Source organism: Danio rerio, chromosome 3 (genome assembly GCF_049306965.1).
Source record: "Danio rerio strain Tuebingen ecotype United States chromosome 3, GRCz12tu, whole genome shotgun sequence".
NCBI classification, from domain to species: Eukaryota; Metazoa; Chordata; class Actinopteri; order Cypriniformes; family Danionidae; genus Danio; species Danio rerio.
In genome coordinates, this window is record NC_133178.1 from 56,995,001 (window position 1) to 57,016,488 (window position 21,488).

General features: G+C 38.6%; 1 protein-coding gene across 4 annotated transcripts in view; it reads right to left on the reverse strand.

Annotated features, from left to right (window-relative positions):
• trip10a (thyroid hormone receptor interactor 10a) overlaps nucleotides 1–21,488 on the reverse strand; it is a 72,071-nt gene that overhangs the window by 22,385 nt on the left and 28,198 nt on the right. For all 4 annotated transcript variants that reach the window (XR_012399089.1, NM_001007403.1, XM_017354077.4 and 1 more), the window contains 7 exon segments: nucleotides 18,814–18,870; nucleotides 13,431–13,578; nucleotides 10,928–10,990; nucleotides 5,492–5,596; nucleotides 5,211–5,339; nucleotides 4,940–5,086; nucleotides 4,435–4,623 (listed from right to left, as the gene is read on the reverse strand). Coding sequence is in view for 3 of the 4 variants with exons in the window: in NM_001007403.1 (NP_001007404.1) it covers nucleotides 4,435–4,623; nucleotides 4,940–5,086; nucleotides 5,211–5,339; nucleotides 5,492–5,596; nucleotides 10,928–10,990; nucleotides 13,431–13,578; nucleotides 18,814–18,870 (838 nt within the window). In the remaining variant the exon portion in view is untranslated.

The following is a 21,488-nucleotide window of genomic DNA, read 5'->3' on the forward strand; positions in this document are numbered from 1 at the left end:
GGGCGCATTGGAATACCACAAAGACCTGTGATGGGTACGCCAGAAAGGTTGAGAGTTTGGGTGAGGAAGGATGAAGGTAGATTTCAACATCATGCATCTTTCAGCTGTGGAGAGGAGACGAAGGGTGCAAGAGACCACAGCTTCGGATCTAATACCTTTTCTGGGCTGACTTTTTGACCACTGTGTCTACGCCACAAATCACCTCAAGCCAACCATTTGTTAATGTACTACTATGACTGCCCTCTGTCATCTTTCAAGCAGGAGTGTCCAATCCTGCCCCTGGAAGGCTTGTAGAGATTAGTTCCATCCTTACTTAAACTTGAACCAATTATTCAAGAGCTTCAGGATTACAAGAACCTGTTCCAGACAAGTGTTGAGCAAAACTTGGTATGATGGTCCTTCTGGAGCAGGATTGGATACCCATTGAGGAACAAAAAACGTAGATCCCTGCTGGAAAATCTTACGAAAATCCCCTAAACCAATGGTCTCAAACTCAATTCCTGGAAGGCCGAAGCTCTGCATAGAGTAGCCCCAACTCACTTAATAGACTCTAGTACAGGGGTCACCAATCTCATTCCTGGAGGTCCGGTGCCCTGCAGGGTTTAGCTACAACTTGCCTCAACACACCTGTCTGGGTGTTTCAAGTATACCTAGTAAAACCTTGATTAGCTTGTTCAGGTGTGTTTGATTAGGGTTGGAGCTAAAGTCTGCAGGACACCGGACCTCCAGGACCAAGTTTGAAGATCCCTGCTTTAGTAGTTTTAAACACCTTGATTAGTTAAATCACCTGTGTTTGATTAGAGTTGGAGCAAAACTGTGCAGAGCTGCAGCCCTCCAGGAATCGAGTTTAGACTTATGCTCTAAACTCTAAGATTATGGCCCACTGAGAGTAGGATTGGACACCCTGGTTTTGAAGGTTAATCAGATTGACTATTAGCAGTTGGGACAGACTTTTACCTACAGTACGTAGATTTGTTAGGCCAGCATGAACAATCTAGTGCAATCTTTTTTACCAACCTTTCACAAACCTTTGACGAATGTCAATGTGGCCTTTGGTTCAATTATTGACACATTCCACTGAGTGCTATGGTTCGGTACAGTACAGTATGCATTTATTTCTGCTTTCATTTTCAAAAGGTACCAAAAGAGTGAACTGTACCATTACCACATTTTTGTGGCCCTTTTCAAGGGGTACCTAGCACAACAATATGATACCAAAAGAGTGAAACAAGGCTCAATTTACTTACCACCAGGTCCAACAAGACAGAAAGCCCCACTTTTAAATTCACCACAAAACAAAACCATAATAATGTAAATTACATTGTTTGTTGTCTTCTTGTGACAAAACCACATGGCAGAAAGCAAAACTGTGATCTGCTTTATGTCCTCCATTGTTGTTTACGAGGCTGTTCATATGTTGCAATAAAAAAAAAAACCGTGTGGAAAGTGCGACTCTTACCAATTCCTGACTATATGTGTGTGTTTGCTGCACATCTATTTATTTATTCATTCATTTCCTTTTTGGCTTAGTCCCTTCATTAATCTGGGGTCGCCACAGCGCAATGAACCACCAACTTATCCAGCATGTGTTTTTTGCAGCGGATGCCCTTCCAGCCACAAACCATCACTGGGAAACACACACACTCCTTCACACACTACGGTCAATTTTTGCATAACTAATTCGCCTGTACCACATGTCTTTGGACTTGTGGGGCAAACTGGAGCACCCGGAAGAAACAACAAACACAGGGAGAACATGCAAACTCCACACAGAAATGCCAACTGATCCAGCCGAGGCTCGAACCAGCGACCTTCTTGCTGTGAGGCGAACGTGCTACCCACAGCGCCACCGCTCCACATCTACATTTGAAATAATGGACTTAAGTTTTCAAAAGATGCAGTTGACAGTGAACAGTCCAAATGGGCTTTCTTCTTCAAATGAGATTAATGTTGTCACAACTTTCTGGCATACACCACACCTTCCATAAAGGTAATGTTGGCACTAGAAACACAAGTCTGATCAGGATGACTCATTTGAATCGTACTGTATTGTACTGAACCGTACCACTCAGTGGAAATGAGGCACTTAGATCATTGACTCCATTTTATTCAAGCACAGGTTACCTCCAACCTAAATTAACCACATGTAAACCAGTTTATAAAGCTTTTCAGTAAAACTACAAAGCTTCCAGTCAGGTGTGTTGAAGCTAAATCTCTCTAAAATTAGGGCTCCCCTGCAGCAGGAATGGACACCCCTAGTTAAAATTACTAATGATTCTTAGGTGCTGGGGCCAAAGATCACCTGGTTACAACTTTTAGACTAAGTTAGACAACATGGTGTGACTAATGGAGTTGATTAGAGGGCCATTCAGATATCGCTTCTAGGTTGATAGTTGCTTAGCAATGACAGACGCTACAAAAGCGCAAGCTCAGAAGAGCAACAGAATTGGTGAAGGATGTGATGCACCTCACATTTTCCACATAGCAATATGTGAATGGCTCCTAACAGTGCGGTCACACCGGAGGTAGTAAGAGTGTTAAAGTTCACTTTGGCATCCCTGACGACAACAATGTCTGCCTTCCCAGCTCCGCCGACGAAAGCGTCAAAATTCGCTACATTGATCTCGTATTTAAAGGGGCCGTTGTAGCATATCAGCAAATCAGTTACATTCCTGCATTTAAAAACTAGCTTTCTAGGTTGCACACTTTTTATCAAATTCATTTAACTTTGAAAGATTAAGTTGCATGTGGTGTGGCAATCTAATATATGTCCATATATCTGAAATATTCCAAAGCAACAATACTGTTTTAACAATACTATACTGTTAATGTATTGTCGCTATAGTTATCATGAGATTCCCGTTTTTTGGTTTTTTTTAAGAAAAAAAAAAATGCATATAGAAAATGAATGCACATCAGCTCGCCAGTAACTTTTGTTTATATATGTTACAGTATGTTACAAATAATCGTAAAACAGGTGATCACAATAATCAAACCCTTGAGAACAACTGTTCACAGAACTGTGTTCTCTGGAATTCTCTCAAGCGAAAGAATCGTTACATTCCGTTTGCAGGCCACTAGTGTTGGGTCGATAAACAATGCCATCGTCCATCGCTGATGACCGATAAACATCACAATGCTGAACAGGCATTGTCGATCCTCTGCCCCGCCCCAGTCTCAAACCCGTTTGAGAAATATGCACACTTAGGCCTGTTGACACTAATTTGTCTTAGTTTTAATGCCATTTTAGAAAGAAAATGATCCACATCCACACTGTTTTACCTAGCATTTCTGAAACGCACATCATGTGACCACACACACAGAGACAGCCACACAAACTGTCATGTGCTCGTCTGAGCTCCAGAGAGCAGTGCACGTCAGACAGTTTATCGAGGATGTGCCACTTGATGGCCTCTCACTATAGTTGTTAAACATGATACAGTATTTTATTAATCTTGTTACTAACGACTCTTTAGTCGTTTGAATCTATCAGGTAACTTGTCACAGCATCAATCTTTCACTTTCACACTTGTATCAGTAATTTTAGTGAAAACCTCAGATACTGTTGGTCGACCACAGTTGTTTTCAAGGGTTTGATTATTGTGGTCACCTGTTTTACGATTATTTACGATGTTTTCTTACTGTAACATATATAAACAAAAGTTACTGGCGAGCTGATGTGCATTCATTTTCTATAAGCATTTTTTTTTTCTTTAAAAAAAAATAAAAATGTGGGAATCTCATGTTAACTATAGCGACAGTACAAAACAGTATTGCTATATTGGAATATTTCAGATATATGAAACCTTTTTTATATATGCACCTTTTTTTCCCGACCAAGTTTGTAGACGCCATTATAATGACACAGATCACTCTGCCTATTCATGGCAGAGTCCCGCGAAAAAAAAACGATTGACAAGTGGTCATTTGTGTGTAATTTCTCTTTAATTATTTAGGATTTGTTTATGAGTAAAACAAAACCCATGTGAGTGAAGTAGTTGAAATGGTAGGCTACAAATAATTAATTCATTATGAGCTGATTAATTATTCATAAATAATTAATTCACCTCCGCCTATGACGACGATGCCATCGCCCATCCCATGCCAAATTAATCGACATCACCCAACCCTACTAGCCACCGATCTGCGTCATAGCTCATTACCATACAGTTGACTTAATTTCAATCCTCCTCGACACCCCCACACCAGCGAAGATGCACCACGCCACTCCTCGCCGCCTATCATTGCTGGCTCCTATTAAAAATGTTTGACTTTCGGCTATACTTTGGCATTCTCGCCACTTTCGGTGTGAACACACAGTAACAAAGCTTTGGCCTCCTGTAAATGGTATTTTGAGCAGGTTAAAACTTGAAACTTCCCATCTTCATAAATACACCAGAAGGAACCCTGCCTTCATGAAGCAATGAACCCTACCTTGCTCTTTTTATTGAACAACCGGAATGTTTTATTCTTGTTCTTGCCCAACAGCTCTAAGGGTCCTTTCGGAGTGCCTAGACTGCTGTCTGATGAGGCCCGGTTGATGCCCTGACTGTAGTCCTCAAAGTCCAGATCTCCCGGTCTCTCAAAACCAGACTTATGTTGCTCTATGAGAACCATAGAGTCCTGAATAACATAAAAAAAAAGTGTTAGATATTGTCGGATTCTGTTTGAAGGGGGTTCAAATACTCTCTGAAAGCCTTGGGTGTCAATCCTGCTCCAGAAGGCCCACTGTCCTGCTGAGTTTAGCTCCAATCTGCCCAAGCACATTTGCCAGGTTGTAATTCTAGTAATCCCCAAGACCTTCATTCGCTTGTTCAGGTCTGTTTAATTAGGACTGGAGGTGAACTCTGCAGGTTGGTGAACTACCAGGAAAAGGATTGGACACTACTGATTTAACAAGAGCCAAAAATGGAAGTGCTTTTCTTAAAAAAAGACTCACATTCCTCGCGTTGACATTCGTGCCAGCTCTGGTCATGCCCTCTAAGCATTTCCCGATGATGGGCATGACGTGACGCTCCGTTTCGGCAAACAGGATGTAGCCCTGTGCCATCTTCTTAATACGCCTTTCATCCATGTCCTGCAACTTCTGTCATGAACAAACATACATGTAGGTTTCAGATTCACTCTGCATTCTGCAAGATGGTTCCCACAGCAATCCGATAGGAGAAGATGCGTCTCAACATGTTAGGACCGAAGCAAGATTTTCTTACATTGAAAATCTGGGGCATGTCCGTGAAGTAGAACTGACTTTGCTCTTTGTTGTACTTCTGAAGTTGTACAGCATAGTCGTTTTTACAATCCTCTGCTATGTGTGTTCGCAAATGCGCCTGCTGTTTGGCCTGTGGTTACATGCAGACATAAAGGGCAAAATTGAAATAAGACACCCGTACATAAAGAGGAACAAGGAAACAACAATAGCATTTGGATATGATGGAAATGAGACGGCAGCTGTGCGTGACACCTGCAAAACCTTTTGGTGAAACGTTAATACCTTTTCCACATCGGCTTTGGTGGCATTGAGATCCTGATCGGTTTTGTCCGCATACTGAGCAGCCTTTTCTGCTTCTCTCCACTCCCTCTCAAATCGCTTTTTACTCTGCAAGTATAATAACATCCAGCACATAAATCAGAGAAACACTCCTGTTGGTTATTTACACAACGCTCACATTTGCAGCAATTAAGGGGAACATTTAACCACAAATTAAGATTGCCATTGTTTACTTTCATGTCGTTCCAAATCCATTGTTCTTATTCTCATTGTTCCTCAGACAAATAAATAACTCAAGGCTATTACACATAAATGAAGCATGGCAATTTGGCATCACTGAATTCAAACCTGCCATGCTTTTTAATGTGCCATATTTTAATATATATTTAAAGACCCCATGAGGAAGCTTGTGTGCACTTTATCTTGAAGCGGAGGTTTGTGTGAATGTGACATTAAACCAAACTTCATTACTTACAAGGATATGAATATGTATGTTTAACTCATCATTCCCTATATAGTGCACCATTGATTAGATGCTCTTAAAGGGGTAGTTTACCCCAAACTGGAAGTTATGTCATAATTTACCTCTACTTGTTCCAAACCTGTTTAAGCTTTATTTATTTATTTTTGTTTTCCCTAGTATGGATGTCAATGGTTACAGGATTTCAGCATTCTTCAAAAGAAAATCTTATTTTGTGTTCAAAAAATAAAGATGTCATTTGGTCATTTGTACAGGACACCTAATAAGATAATGACGTTCAAAAGTATGGTGTCAAAAGAGTATTATTGGTAACCAAGAAAAAATATTAATAATGATAATTGTAAATTGTATTAAAAATAATAAATTTGGTCGGCGCCAATAGCCTAGTGGTTAAGTATGGACATATGGCACCATGGTGCTCACGGCGACGCGAGTTTGTTTCCCAGCTCAAGGTCTTGTGCTGATCCATCCCCTCTCTCTGCTCCCAATGCTTTCCTGTCTTTCCTCCACTGTCCTATCTAATAAAAGTGAAAAACCCCTAAAAATTGTTAAAAATAAAAAAAATAATAATAAATTTGAATGCATAATAAATGAAAACTGTGTCATTGTTTTCTACAACATATTATAATCTTATTAAATATCACAAGTCAAATAGAATGTATGTGGAAGAGATCTAAATTTGCATTTCCACCATATACCGAGTGCTTAATTTGTGAGTAGCGAAACAGATCGGGGTAACGGATCCAGCATGTTACCCAAGGATGTCGAGGTGTCGTGCATGAAAGTGGAGAGTGAGAGGGATGGGGCGGTAGCGGGGAGTCGCGGAAGAAATTGAAAGAGAATAGCGGACAGGGGAAGAGGGCGGTTGAGGAGGGGGATCGGTAAAATGAGGTGCCGGATCAGATTTCAGAGGTGCTGGATCCGGATCCGTGAAAATCCCAGCAGATCAGCAGTTTCTGAAATACTTAGACCAGCCCGTTTGGCACCAACAACCATGCTAAGTTTTAAGTCACTTAAATCAGCTTTCTTCCTCATTCCGATGCTCGGTTTGAACTGCAGAAGATCATCTTGACCATGTCTACATGCCTAAATGCATGGAGTTGCTGCAATATGACTAGCTGATTAGAAATTTGGGTTAATGAGCAGTTGGACAGGTGTACCTAATAAAGTGGCCGGGGAGTGTATGTACACAGTAGTAAGACTCATAAGACTTTAGTTCATTCATTGAACACAGAACATGAGAAGTTTAAACAGTGAGAATGAAATCTGAAAAGCTTCTGTCCTGCTTTTGATAGCTTACACAACTTTCACTTCAACAACTGCAAGATCAACAATTTCCTCACTTGCAAAACGTTCACAAGACTTCCACAATGCATGTGGTTTTGCATGATATAACTAATACACGAATATATGTCATTTTTGAGCGATGCTAATGTAATATTGGTTCTGGTTCAAATAGGCAGGGACGTACAAGTTCATGCCAAATGTCTTCAGACAGACATGATTGTAATTGTCATGTGGTTTCCTTCTTCCCACACTAAAAGTCATATTTTAAGAGAATCTGCTCTTGTAAGAACATGTTTAGCACGTGTTGTTTTGGATTGTTGACTGAAGATGTTATTTCTCATTGCTTCATATAATAAAGGCTGAATCGCTGGAATATCATGGATGATAGGAAGGAGAAAATGAAGGGGAAAACAAACAATTAGCTTTGTTTTGATGGTCCCTTTAACACATTTTGTTGAATTTAAGTTACATTGCATCTACATGACAACTAATTCTCAATAAGGTAAAAGTAAATTTTTAGGTTAAAGTTAGGGTAAGGGTTAGTGCAAGTTGACATGTACTTGCAAAGTTTCCTACTGTATAGTCAGTTAAATGTCTGTTGAAGAAGCAGTATCAGCAGTTACTAATGGTACAGTACCTTACGTTACGGGTCGGTACGGGTCACCTTTATCAGGCTTGCATTTCCACTGTCAAAAGGGTACCAATGGTACCTTTTCGATGAGCTTGATGTATGACAAAGTTTTAAACGATGTCATTCTCACTCAAGGAAGTGTCAAAGTAAAGATCTAGGGATCGTTCACATATCATATGAGAGGCATTTCTCACAAAACAGACACTTACAGTCTCCAATATCAATACCAATTACAGTAAAACTACACACAACATACATTTAGTCCCTATTTGAGTTCAAAAACAACACGAAACATATAGTCTACAGTCAGTGCAAACCTCTCATATTTTTAATCTTCAGCAGCACATGTAAGCTCTGTTAGAGAGTCATTCTAAGTTCATAATAGTCCAAAAGGTGATGATAATAGTTAAACATGACAGTTTGTTCATGTTTCAGGTTGCTGAAAGAATCATTTGGTCCTTTGTTTTTTTAGGCTTTACTCTCGCGTCTGTTTCTGAAAGGATCGAGTGTCAGAAACAATTCAATAAACCACATTATTATCAAAAAAAAAAAGTTATTTTAAATATAGATGCACGGTGAGCTCTTTGGAGAAAGTAAAACCGCTTGCCCTTTTAGACGGGTGCATAAAACAACAACCGGACACAGCAGATTTTGTTGGCCTTGGCTCCCCCACTTGGCTCTGTGGCTGTTCTTCGTCTACCACAAGGTTTGTTTGAGCTCTGGTCGACCATGGCTTGTTATTTTATGTCTATATTATAACGCTGTAATGTCTAGGCTGTGTTTTTAAAAATAGCAGTACCCTTGTTTTCATTTTCCTGCTTGTCTCTGTAAACCAATATCACATAGTTGCGCATCTTGCTCCACCTTTTGATACCCTTTTGTCGTGCTATGTACCCTTTGCTAAGGGTACCCAAAAACTGGTACATTACGGTTCGCTTTTTGGTACCCTTTGACAGTAAAAACGGCCATAAAAGCATACCGAACCGTACCATACCGTACCACTAGGCCATAGGCAGACTAAATGTCTGCAATACTAAACAAAATGTGCAATAGGGACCATTAAAACATAGTTTTATAAAAAAAAATCTCAGATTTTATTACAGATAACTTCAATTGTTACAGTTGTCAAGTTTTTAAACAACTTGTTTTAAAGTAAACCCCATTTAACTTTAATATTCGACTAAACTAAATGAAGACTTCAGATGCAAAAGCCGCTAAAGGGCATTTCTGCCAAAAATGAGATAATGACACTGTTGAGTGAATGCTTTAGGCACGTAGTACATGATCAACAAATAGTTTTGTTTGAAATCATCTAAATCCTAGCATCAGCCCATTCAGAAATAACAGTTTGTTTGCAAAAGCCGCTAAACACCATTTGCGTTTGACAGCAAAAGCCGCTACATCCCGAGAACCAATCTGAAGGAGCGAATCGAATCATATATTTTCAATTTAGCAGCAAGCTGATACACCGGCTTTATAAGACTGTTTTATTCTGATTTTGTTTTAGATTTTAAAAAACGGAGTTTGATGAACTGGATGAGCCTGTCCGACGGTCAGTGAATGGCAAATAAAAACGTCACAATGCACAATGGACAGATATTGATGTTTAACAATGTTGTACACTACATTACTTGAATCTAACAAGCTTGTTTACATTGCTCTACTTACATTAAATCCTTATCCCAAATATCAGAAATGACAACAGATTGTTTTTAATGTTATTGATTAATGCACTTGACAGATTTCATTTATTCATTTTTCTTCTTAGTCCCTAGTTTATCAGAGGTTACCACAGTGGAATGAACCGCCACTTACTTGACAGATTTATTTTCAATTTTAGGTGGTTTGTATATGTGTTTTATTTTTGGTAAAATAGTCTCTAATTGTGGCAACGCAGTGGCACAGTAGGAAGTGCTGTCGCCTCACAGCAAGAAGGCCGCTGGTTCGAGGCTCGGCTGGGTCAGTTTGCATTTCTATGTGGAGTTTGCATGTTCTCCCTGCGCACACGTGGGTTTCCTCCGGGTGCTCCGGTTTCTCCCACAGTCCAAAGACATTTGGTAAAAGGGAATTGAGAAGGCCAAATTGTCCATAGTGTATGAGTATGAATGAGTGTGTGTGGATGTGTCCCAGAGATGGGCTGGAAGGGCATCCGCTGCATAGAAACGTGCTGGATAAGTTTGCGGTTCATTCCGCTGTGGCGACCCCGGATTAATAAAGGGATGAAAAAGGGAATAAATGAATGAATGAATGAATGAATGAATGAATGAATGAATCTCTAATTGCATCTTTGGTTTTTAACTAAGTGCAATGTCGTGTCCCAGTAGGTGGATTTGGAGGTTTTTGTAAAACAAAGCATATGTGGATTTAGCTGGTTGATGCAAAAGAAAATTTACCTTGTTAAAAACCAAAGAACTGTCTAAAGTGACATTTAAAAAAAAAAAAAGTAATTTTATTTACCAGTTAATAACCTTATTATTACATATTAAATGAAATTTTTAAACCGAATCAGTGGAGCCTGATAGAAAATGCTCATTTACAAGAGAAGAGGTCTGATGGATTTAGAGGGTTTTGCATCTGAACTCTTCATACATTATATTTTACTTGATTATTTTATAAAATGTTTTAAGATATTTGGACTAAAAACAAGACAAAAACATAAGAAAAAGCTTTTTTTCTTGTAGGGTTTGCCCCTAAAAAAATTTCTCTGTACATATCCCTGGTCTCAACTGCTCACTTGAGACCAAATAACATTTAAAAAAAAAAAAAAACGTGTTAACACCAGGTGAAAACAGGGTCTACGAGTATCTGTGTCTGTTTATACTCCTGACCCTCACCTGACCAACCACAATGGCCACTGAAACGATTAGTAAACAATGGCTTTCAATGCCCCACTCTGAGCAGAGACAATCCAGACAAAAGAGCACACGGTCAGCACTTACGCCACAAAGACACTTGACACACAGGGATGTAAACCCATCTGATCAGGCTGTTCAAAGAGACAACAGCGTCTCCTTCACAACCGTCACAGACAGAAACTTACATTGTCGAGCTGCTTGTACATGGCCTCCAGAGACTGCTGGGATTTCTTGGCCTCTGACAGATGCTGCAAATTGTAGAAAGAGAGATTGGAAACATGGTTAGTGCGTTTTGGGCTTTCTAACACGGCAAACACAACTAGGATGACAATATCTAAATGTGTTTAAAGATAGGACATTTACTTTTCTATAATAGTACACCTCTCTAAGGTTACGTTTACACTAATGTGCTTTCGTTTTAAAATGAATACATTTTGCAACAGTTACGCTATCCGTCCACATAACGCCAGAGTTTTCAAGCGCCGAAAATGGATAGTTTTAGAAATGCTAAAGAGGCCGTATTCACACTAAAACACTGCTGCTCCGGGTCAGTGTGGATAGGGAAAAACAGAGACATCTGAAAACGTAGGCGTAGCCACATTTACTTATCTGATTGGGGCTTTTCTTTCAATATTAAGTAGCCTACACACAGACAGTCTTGCATTCTCCCCTTGTAAGTTCAGATTTTGCAAGTTTGATATGGAAAACAAACTCTAAAGGACCCGTCGGGTAAATCTTCAATGGGAACAGTGTACTTGATAACCTCATTCCATCATCCTTGCGACGCTGTTTCACTTTCTTAACAATAAAATGAAAACATGATACTGCCTATTTTTATTTTGATATTAACAGCTTAACAGACACCAAAAATGTTGAGGCGTCGTGTAGCTGCATATTTATACGAGAGTCATCTTTACTGTATGCATATTTATATCAAAACAGAGCCTATAACATCATTGCCTCCTTTCGTTTTCATTGAAAACAAAACACAGCCTCTCTTTTGCTGAATATCAGTTTTAATAATCAATAATGGCCATTATAAAAGTAAAACGTACAATATGTGTACACATTATAGGAAACAAAAGCAAGCAATTAGTCAAATGTGCAGAATCTGTGTATGTGGTTAAATAAATTAATATATTAACTTATCTTTGTGCTTAGCGAAAACTCGTTACCTGAGAACAAGTAATAGACTCAAGAGACCAAAGTCGGGGAATATGTCACTAGATATAGACAACAAGATGAATTAAATATCAAGTTTAACAAATATAGTGAGATTAGATCCAGCGGTAGATCTTTGATGAACAGTCCGACATGCACAACTCTGATATGGGTAAGTGCTCAAAGCACGCTGCAGTGCATGCCAGAGTGTGTGTGTGGTCACGTGATGTGCGTTTTCAGCGGTGTAATGTAGAGTTGTTCAGAAATGCTGGGTGAAACGCTAGTATGGATGCGTATTGTTGTTTTTAAACTAAAACACTTTGGTTATGTTCGTGATGAAAACATCAACTGCATTAAACTGCTGTAAAAACGCATTAGATAAATATTTTTTTCAGATTTTTTTATAAAAGATTGAACACTTCTGTAATCATAGTTATGCTGTGTGTTATTTGTTTAACCGTTAAAGATGACATGCTGACTGACAGGGCTGTGCGATGCGTGAGGCCAGCAAACACCACGTAACGTTCAATTAAGATGAACAGTTTCCATAATTATACTTTACAGATAAAGGTCTGTGGTTATGCATACAGAATTGTACACAATATTGTATGTGTATATATATATATATATATATATATATATACACACACACATATATACACACACATATATACACACACACACATATACATATAAATATATATACATACATTTATATGTAAATATATATATAAATATATATATATATATATATATATATATATATATATATATGTGTGTGTGTGTGTGTGTGTGTGTATGTGTGTGTATATGTGTGTGTGTGTATATAAATATATTTATATGTGTGTATATATATATATATATATATATATATATATATATATATATATATATATATAACACTTAATTTCCTTTATTATATACAGCAGTCGTTCATGAGTTTTTAAGTTCACAGGAACAGGAAATGTCATTATTACAATACTCAATAACAATATTGCACATATTGTAATATTTTTTCCTCATGTAGCAAAAATGTCTACCCAACAAACAAAAGTTTAACCCATCTAGAAAAAAAAACATTGGAAAAATGGCCATTAATCTTCAATATATGGCTATAGCAAAAACTCAATGGGTTGGGTTTGATACTGAAGAGTTAAGGACATAAACAAATGATTAACCTAAAGTATGAGCAACGGAAATAGCAATGTTTGCCTTAGGATGTGCTAGCAATAAAACAGCGTCCCATAAATACCAAGTGACAAACAAGAGAAGACAGCTGAGGTTATGCAGCAAACCTCCACTGTTCTTTATGAAGATCAAGAAAGCATTCCTCTACCAGTGCGGCACCAATCAAAAGAAAAAACGAGACTTCCACCCCGACAAGTACAGAGCGTGACATGTTTTCTACCGCCTCTCCTTCATACCCACAATCCCCTTCTCTACGTCCTTCCCGGCCCTCTGTCCCACAGCATGCTTTATTTTAAGCCTGGCCCAGTTTCTCCGTCTGCCTCTGTCGTTCTCTCTTACCATCTTGCGCTCCTGTTTGAGCTCCTGCAGGTACTTGTTGAGCTCGACGCAGATATTTATCATCATGTTCTCGGCGATCAGCTCTCTCTGGCCCGCGTAATCGTTCATCTCGTTCAGGATGTCCAGAAAGGCCTGGTGATTGGAGAATCTAAAAGACAGCGATATGATGTTTTAATAATGCGTGATGACTGCAGGTTTAAAAAATCATCTCAGAGTTTCACTAATGAAAGCTTGATTAAAAAATTAAGCAAAAAAAAAAGCTCACTATATATTAAAACTCCTACTCAAAGTTGAATGCGTCAGCCAAAATATTCGTACAGAACTATAAAAATGTATATTCATTAATAAGATTTAGAGACATTTATATACTACCTGACCAAAGTGTTGTCACCTATCCAAGTTTTAGGAACAACAAATAATAACTTAACTTCTAGTTGATCATTTGATATCAGAAGTGAAAGGCAAAAGCTTCTAGATTCCGCTTATTTTACCAAAATAAAATATGATCATGCCTTGATTTTTAATTACTTGATTAGGAAAGTATGGTCTGACTTTGCTTAGACAAAAGTCTTGTCACTTAACAGAAATAATGTACAGTATAGAATATAAAGTCATTGAGCAGTGGAGAAAAAATTAATATTGTGTATGACTCCCATGAGCTTGGAGTACTGCATCCAAACATCTCTGCAATGACTCAAATATCTCAAGTCATCTAGATTGGCAAAGAAAGCGTCCTTTCAGGACCCCCAGAGTTCATCAAAATACTTTGGATTCATCTTCAATGCCTCCTCCTTCATCTTAACCCAGGCATACTCAATAGTGTTCATCTCTGGTGACTGGGCTGGCCAATCCTGAAGCGCCTTGACCTTCTCTGATTTCAGGAACTTTGATATGGAGCCTGAAGTATGAGAAGGAGCGCTATCCTGCTGATGAATTTGCCCTCCCCTGTGGTTTGTAATGTAATGGGCAGCACAAATGTCTTGATAGCTCAGGCTGTTGATGTTGCCATCCACTCTGCAGATCTATCGCACGCTTCCATACTGAATGTAACCCCAAACTATATTTTTTCCTTCACCAAACTTGACTGAAAAGCGCAATTTTGACCATATTTGGAATGCTCATGAACATTAATGAGCCTGCTCACATATTCACACACAGCTGTATACTCTGAAATACACACGGGCAAGATGATCATAGTTCATTTGTTGAAAAATAATTAAATAAAATTTGTATTACATTTATACATGTTACATTTGTATAATTGTAATGTATAAAATTCATTAGTGTCTTTTTGTTTAAGATAATCACAGTAAGCTGAGTGATGTGACACGAATCGGTGGATAAATGTGCACTAAACACTTAAACTCAGCTGTTTACATGCTTGTTGCCTGATTACAAACATGCAAATTTCACAAAACACGTTAAACTAACAGAAGATACATTTAAACATTTATATCCAAACACACTAATAATCTCATTAAACTGTATTTTATGATCTTTTTAGCTGTAAACTGATAACAAACAAAATAATTAACTCTTCCTGCATCTTTCGTTTACATCTTCCTGCATCTTCCGAGTCTCACATACATTAGCTGGGTCTCATTTTAGGGGCTGCTTCCTCTGAAGGATGCAGACTTCAAATGTGAGTTCTTCGAAGTCCACACAGGCCGAACCGAGTGTTTTGAAATGAGACGATCTAGCCTACAGACGTTGGATCTCGTTACCAGGCAACTGTAACAGCTGCTGTAAATAAGCGCAGATAAAAATTTGTAATGACTTTTTTGTGATCATTGCGTTTAGGAACAGAGATGAGGTTCTCAAGGTGAACGCGTACCTTGGCACTAAGTGTCAAACAACAAAAAAAAAGGTCAAGAATCTTAGTGTGACTCTGGAGTCAGATCTGAGTTTCAATAGTCATGTCAAAGCAGTAAGTAAATCATCATACTATCATCTCAAAAACATTGCAACAATCAGATGCTTTGTTTCCAGTGAAGACTTAGAGAAACTTGTTCATGCTTTTATCAGCAGTAGGTTGGATTACTGTAATGGCTTCCTCACTGGCCTTCCCAAAAAGACAGTCAGGCAGTTGCAGCTCATCGAGAACGCTGCTGCCAGGATTCTGACCAGAACCAGGAAATCAGAGCACATCACACCTGTCCTCAGGTCTTTACACTGGCTGCCAGTTACATTCAGAATAGAGTTTAAAGTATTACTACTTGTCTATAAATTACTAAATGACCTAGGACCTAAATACATTACAGATATGCTGACTGAATACATACCTAACATGTCACTCAGATCTTTAGGATCATATAAGCTAGAAGTTTCAAGAGTTCAGTCAAAGCAGGATGAATCTGCCTTCAGCCACTACGCCCCCCGCTGCTGGAATCAGCTTCCAGAAATGATCAGATGTGCTCCAACATTAGGCATGATCAAATGAAGACTGAAAACACATCTGTTTAACTGTGCCTTTACTGAATGAGCACTGTGCTGCGTCCGACAGATCGCACTATGTTTTTCTTTTCTTTTTAATTATCTTATAACCTATTTTAACACATTTTTACCTGTTTTATCTATTTATTATTCTTATTTTTAGAACTCTTATTATTTGTTTTTATTTTCTTACACTTGTCTCTTATTCCTGTTTATGTAAAGCACTTTGAATTGCCACTGTGTATGAAATGTGCTATATAAATAAACTTGCCTTGCTTTGCCTTGCCTAAGCGATCTGAAGACAAATCAAGGTATACAGAAGCTGGAAATATATTTCCTTTGATCCACATATGTACACATAAACATGTAAACTGTCTTAAAAATCACTCTTTAGTAGTGCATGTCATACTTTTTTTGTTTTTTTAACATGTGTTTAGATGTCCAAGTAAAATAAACTTAATTCATTCATTTAAACTGGAGTTTCTTTTAAAAGCGTCCTGCCGTTATCATCACGCAAAGAATCTTGAGACGTTTGAGGCCGCAAAAGATCCACCGGTTGTGTCCATCATTACTTGGGAAACGAAGGACGCATTTGGAGGCTGTGTTTGAAAAAGCCTACAAATTTTTTTTATAATGAGACAGCCTTCGGCGCCCGCCATGGGGCAGCGCACTTCGAATGCATCCTTTGGAGGATGCAGCATCTGAAATGAGACACAGCTATTGTGAGTTCAATATAAGCTTTGATAAGCTTAAAAAAATAAGACAGTCGTTGTAATGTCACTACAAAACCTTTTGGCCAATCAAACACAGCCTGAGGTAGAGGTCTGCATTCCCGACCAGATTTCTGCGGCGCGGGAATAAATTTGCGAATAAAGCGCGGGAGCGGTCGGTAACTGGTTTAATTTTGGATGGGAGCGGGCCGTCTAGCAATATCGCTCCCAACTCCCGAGCGAGCGAGCACGCATATGTATGTGTGTGTATGAGACAACGTGACGCTGCTTAGCTTGTTTGTTGCTGTGTGTGTGTGTGTGTGTGTGTGTGTGTGTGTGTGTGTGTGTGTGTGTGTGTGTGTGTGTGTGTGTGTGTGTGTGTGTGTGTGTGTGTTTGTGTGTGTGTGTGTGTGTGTGTGTGTGTGTGTGTGTGTGTGTGTGTGTTTATATACAGCTTGTTAAAGGCTGTCTGGACTCTGTATAGCTGGGTGGTTTTCAGTTTTGTTCTCCCCCCCGAATCGGGTGCGGCGGTTAGAAATCAGGGCGGGTCGGACAGCGGGACAACAAATGCTGAATATAAGCGGGAGCGGTCGGGTTCGGGCTACAATCTGGCGGGAGCGGGATTCAAAATTTAGTCCCGCGCAGATCTCTAGCCTGAGGCATTCATATTAATTATCCTGTGTGAAACACAACAGCTTGTGTTTTGTTCCGATCAGCCTGTTTTTCCACCAGGATTTTCTACTCACAGGATTTACATGAGAGCTAGAAAGCAAACGTATTTGAGGCTTTCAATAACCCCTTTCACACAGTGATACCGGTAAATATCTGGAAAATTTCCGGAAAGACTTTACCGGTATATTCAAAAAAGCGCTGTTCACACAGGCTAGGACGTTACGGAAATTTTCCGGAAAAGAGCATTTACACATCCATTCCAAAATACCGGTAAATTCTGACATCATTCACCACAAATGAGCTTTAAACGGCTGCGCTTGTATTTGTAAACATTTGACTAAATTACAGACTCTGTGGATGATCAATATTGTGAACAACTTTTGCAGGATCACTTTCGCATGTCGAGATGTTCATAATATGTGCGTGTGCTGGCGCTCATAGGCGCACACAAAGCTTGAAGGTAAACAAACAACGGCTTATCATAAGCATCTCATCGATGATTATTTACACATTTGGCATTAAGAAGAACATATAAACGTTATCTGACTAACTTCTAGCAGCTAAATGTGTCTGGAAAAATATTCAAAGGCTTTTATCCTCACAAACCGCGCGGACTTAAATGCGTCTGACTGTTGTGATTGGCTAAAGCAGGTGTCTCACGTCAGCACGTTCTAGTCGTGCATGCGCTTATTACGGGAATCTTCCTTCTGCATTCACACAGCGCAGCATTCCGGCAAATTGCCAGTAATGTTACAACTTCTCTTTCCGGAAAATAGCCAGAACGAATTTACCGGTATTTTCAAAAAGGACCTGTTCACGCATACAACCTTTCCGGAAAATTGCGGCAATTTTCCGGAAAGGTCTGTATGTGTGAAAGGGGCTAATGAGTCAATTCCATGTACTGAGCTCTTATTATTCAGCTATTTCAAGGTACATCCAGATTTACATTCTATGGCACAGTTTTAGAAACTTATTCCATGTCAAAATGAACCCATTAATATGTTAAAATGTATGTAAATACAGTCATATTGACTTTTACATTACATATTTATTTATAGCTACATGTAATGGAATAACAAAGGTAATAAATAAATAAATAACTGATCAATTATTTATAGTATAAACGATAAATGGCCTGCTGTAATAATCCATATAATGAATGAAAGCAATTTACTGATCCGTTTAAAAACACAGCGCATTACAAACGTTAAGTGAGTAGTGAAAGTCGTGTCATCACCTGTGGCTGATTTAAATAGCGCCTGATTTGCATGAATGAGTTCATTAGTTTAGCTTTCCAGAGGGAGTCATTTACAGGTGTATGAGCTTGTTTGTTGAGCTCATATGCTTTATGTTTGGAGTCTGCAACGACCCCACAGGTACTGAAGCTCAGTCACCGCGGCAACATCACACACAGCTCAGCCTCACACACTCATCTGATTACAGCAACTGGGGATTTGTCAGGCTTTCTTCTCTGCTATCTCATTGTTCAGGTCGCATGCTTCACTTGTCATCACAATTGTGAGAAGAAAACAAAAAGCAAGACAATCGCAGAGCTTGTGAAAAATTACCTGCATTCTTGCTCTTCTTTGCTGCCTCGTTTAGGGCTGTATTTCTTGGTTAAATTCCTGGCAAACAGAAAAGAAAGAAAGGCACTACATCATAATAATGTCATGAGCAGGCGCTCAAGTTTCAAATAGCAAAAGGTTGAATAACACGCCACGCTGGAGACTCAAAACTGCAGAAGTGCTGCTAGAGCAGGTGGCTGTCAAGCATTTGCATGGAACATTGTGTTTCCAAAATTTGATCCTTCCCGAACAAACATCAGGGTGTTTTGGGTTTGTCGAAGGAAATTTTATTTGCTTATTTGTCTTCCCGTAACAATTGGCAGAAATTAGGGCAGAAAGGGAGATTCCAGAAATTAATTATTTGTCTAAACTGAAAATGAAAGTGCAAATGCTGTGTTATGTGACATGATATAAATACCACAGGACACTTATATTATGGTTTTATATTGCTCTAGACCTATTAAATAAAGTACAAACAAAGTTCAGGGTTCTTCCAACTTCAAATTTCAGCACTTTTCAAGCACTTTCAAGGTGCATCTTTATGGTTTTCCAGCATTACAACCACTGTAAATTACGATTATACTTCAGAATCAGAATCAGTTTTATTGCCAAGTGTGCTTTACACACACACACACACAAGGAATTTGTTTTGGCTACAGAAGCTTCCAGTGTACATAAAGTGACAAGTGACAACACAAAATAAATATGAGAAAAAAAGATGATAAACATTAAACAGACATGCAATCTGGATGTTGAATTGTATGTACATATTGTTATAAATATACAGTTTATAAGGTGCTTTGTGCAAATGCGAATGGAGAATGTATTGCATTTTAAATTGATATAAGGTGCTGTGTGCAAGTGCGTATGAGAAATTATTGCACATATTTATTGCACAGTTTGGGGATATTTAACCGTTCATGAGGTAGATGGCCTGAGGAAAGAAACTTTTCCTGTGTCTGGCTGTTTATGTGCTTGGTTCTCTGAAGCACCGAACAGATGGTAACAGTTCGAACAGGTAGTGTGCTGGGTGCGAGGCGTCCAGAGTGATTTTGCGAGAACCTTTTACTCACTCTGGAAGAGTACAGTTCTTGAAGTGTAGATAGGGTAGTGCCAGTGATTCGTTCAGCAATATCCTGTATATATATAATATATATATATATATATATATATATATATATATATATATATATATATATATTTTTTTTTTACTTAAGGTGCTTTCACATCTGTAGTTCGCTTTATTTGGTCCGCACCAAGGGTAATAAATGATACATTGTTGCATTTTTGCCGTCTTTGGGTCGTTTTCACACCACACTGCTGGCTTTGGTCTGAACCAGTTAAAACAAACCAAAATGCAGTCCTTTGACAAAATCCACATCTCTTATTGGCCAGATGTTGTTAAACATATTTCCTAAATTGCTTATGATTGGTCAGGATTCACGTGCAGGAAAATGCCAATTAACTCCCACAGGTAAACAAAGGGACAAAGGGACAACTTCGTTGACTGATTGTATCCCTGCTTTAGACAAACTATACATTTCAAGAATAAAGCGCGGCCACGGCTGGAAAACAGTGTTCTAATGCATCGCTCGTCACTTCAAGAGGAGGCGTGAATTCATTTAGCTAAACTGCAACATGGTCATCTTGCGAAAATATTACCAACGACCCATTAGGTAATGTTTTCCCCTCTCTCTCTCTGTTGGTAAAGCGCTGTCAACAAATATTTCTCCTCCATATACCATAATGCACAGCGCATTGGCCTACGGCAGCTGAATTAGTCCAAAAGGTGCAGTACTTTTTGCGGTTGGACCTGTTTTAGTACGGATCGTATTCTCACCCACCTCTTCAAGCAGGTCTCGGTATGCTTATTTGGTCCGCTTTTGGTCCGTACTCGAGTATGATTGCTGCATTCTCACCTGCCCAAAGACGCACCAAAAGGGAAAACGAACTCTAGTGCGATTCAATCTAACTAAATATGGCAGGTGTGAAAGCACCCTTAAATTGTTGAATATTTTATAGCAAAAATTTATTGGCATTCATTCAGAGACTTTACAGTGAATACTTGAATCATTTTAATAGCGGACTTTAACTCACCGGAAGTTTTTTTATCCACTCTTTGAAAAGTGCAAAGGGTGGATTAACATTCACCACATGATCACTGATCAGATGTGTCATTATTTGCAACTTGAGGTGGTTTTTAAAACTAAATCTGTCAGTGTTATTTTCATTCTCTCGTATACAGACCTTTACATTTTCACAACAATTTTATGCACTTGCACAAATGCCCCCAAATATATTTTGAGTTTGCATGGTTAAAATTTTAGGCTTATATGCAACCAAAACATTCGCAATTTCAAACCCTGCAATTTCAAATTTAAGCAGGTTTAAACACTTTGTCCAAAATCTAAGCACTTTTCTAACCTTTAAACACTTTAAATCAAGTATTTTCCAGGATTTCCAGCCCTGTAAGAACCCTGAAAGTTGTGAATTTAGTTTATGCACAATAAAAGACAATTGGAAAAAACAAGGAAATACAAAGTGTTTATTATTATTTTTTTAATTGTCATTATCTTTTTATTATTGTTTGTTGGCATTGGTCGGTAAAGGATTCTGACAGTATAATAACCTTGGATAAAAATATCACGGTTTCACAGTTTTGTGATTACTGCTCTGAA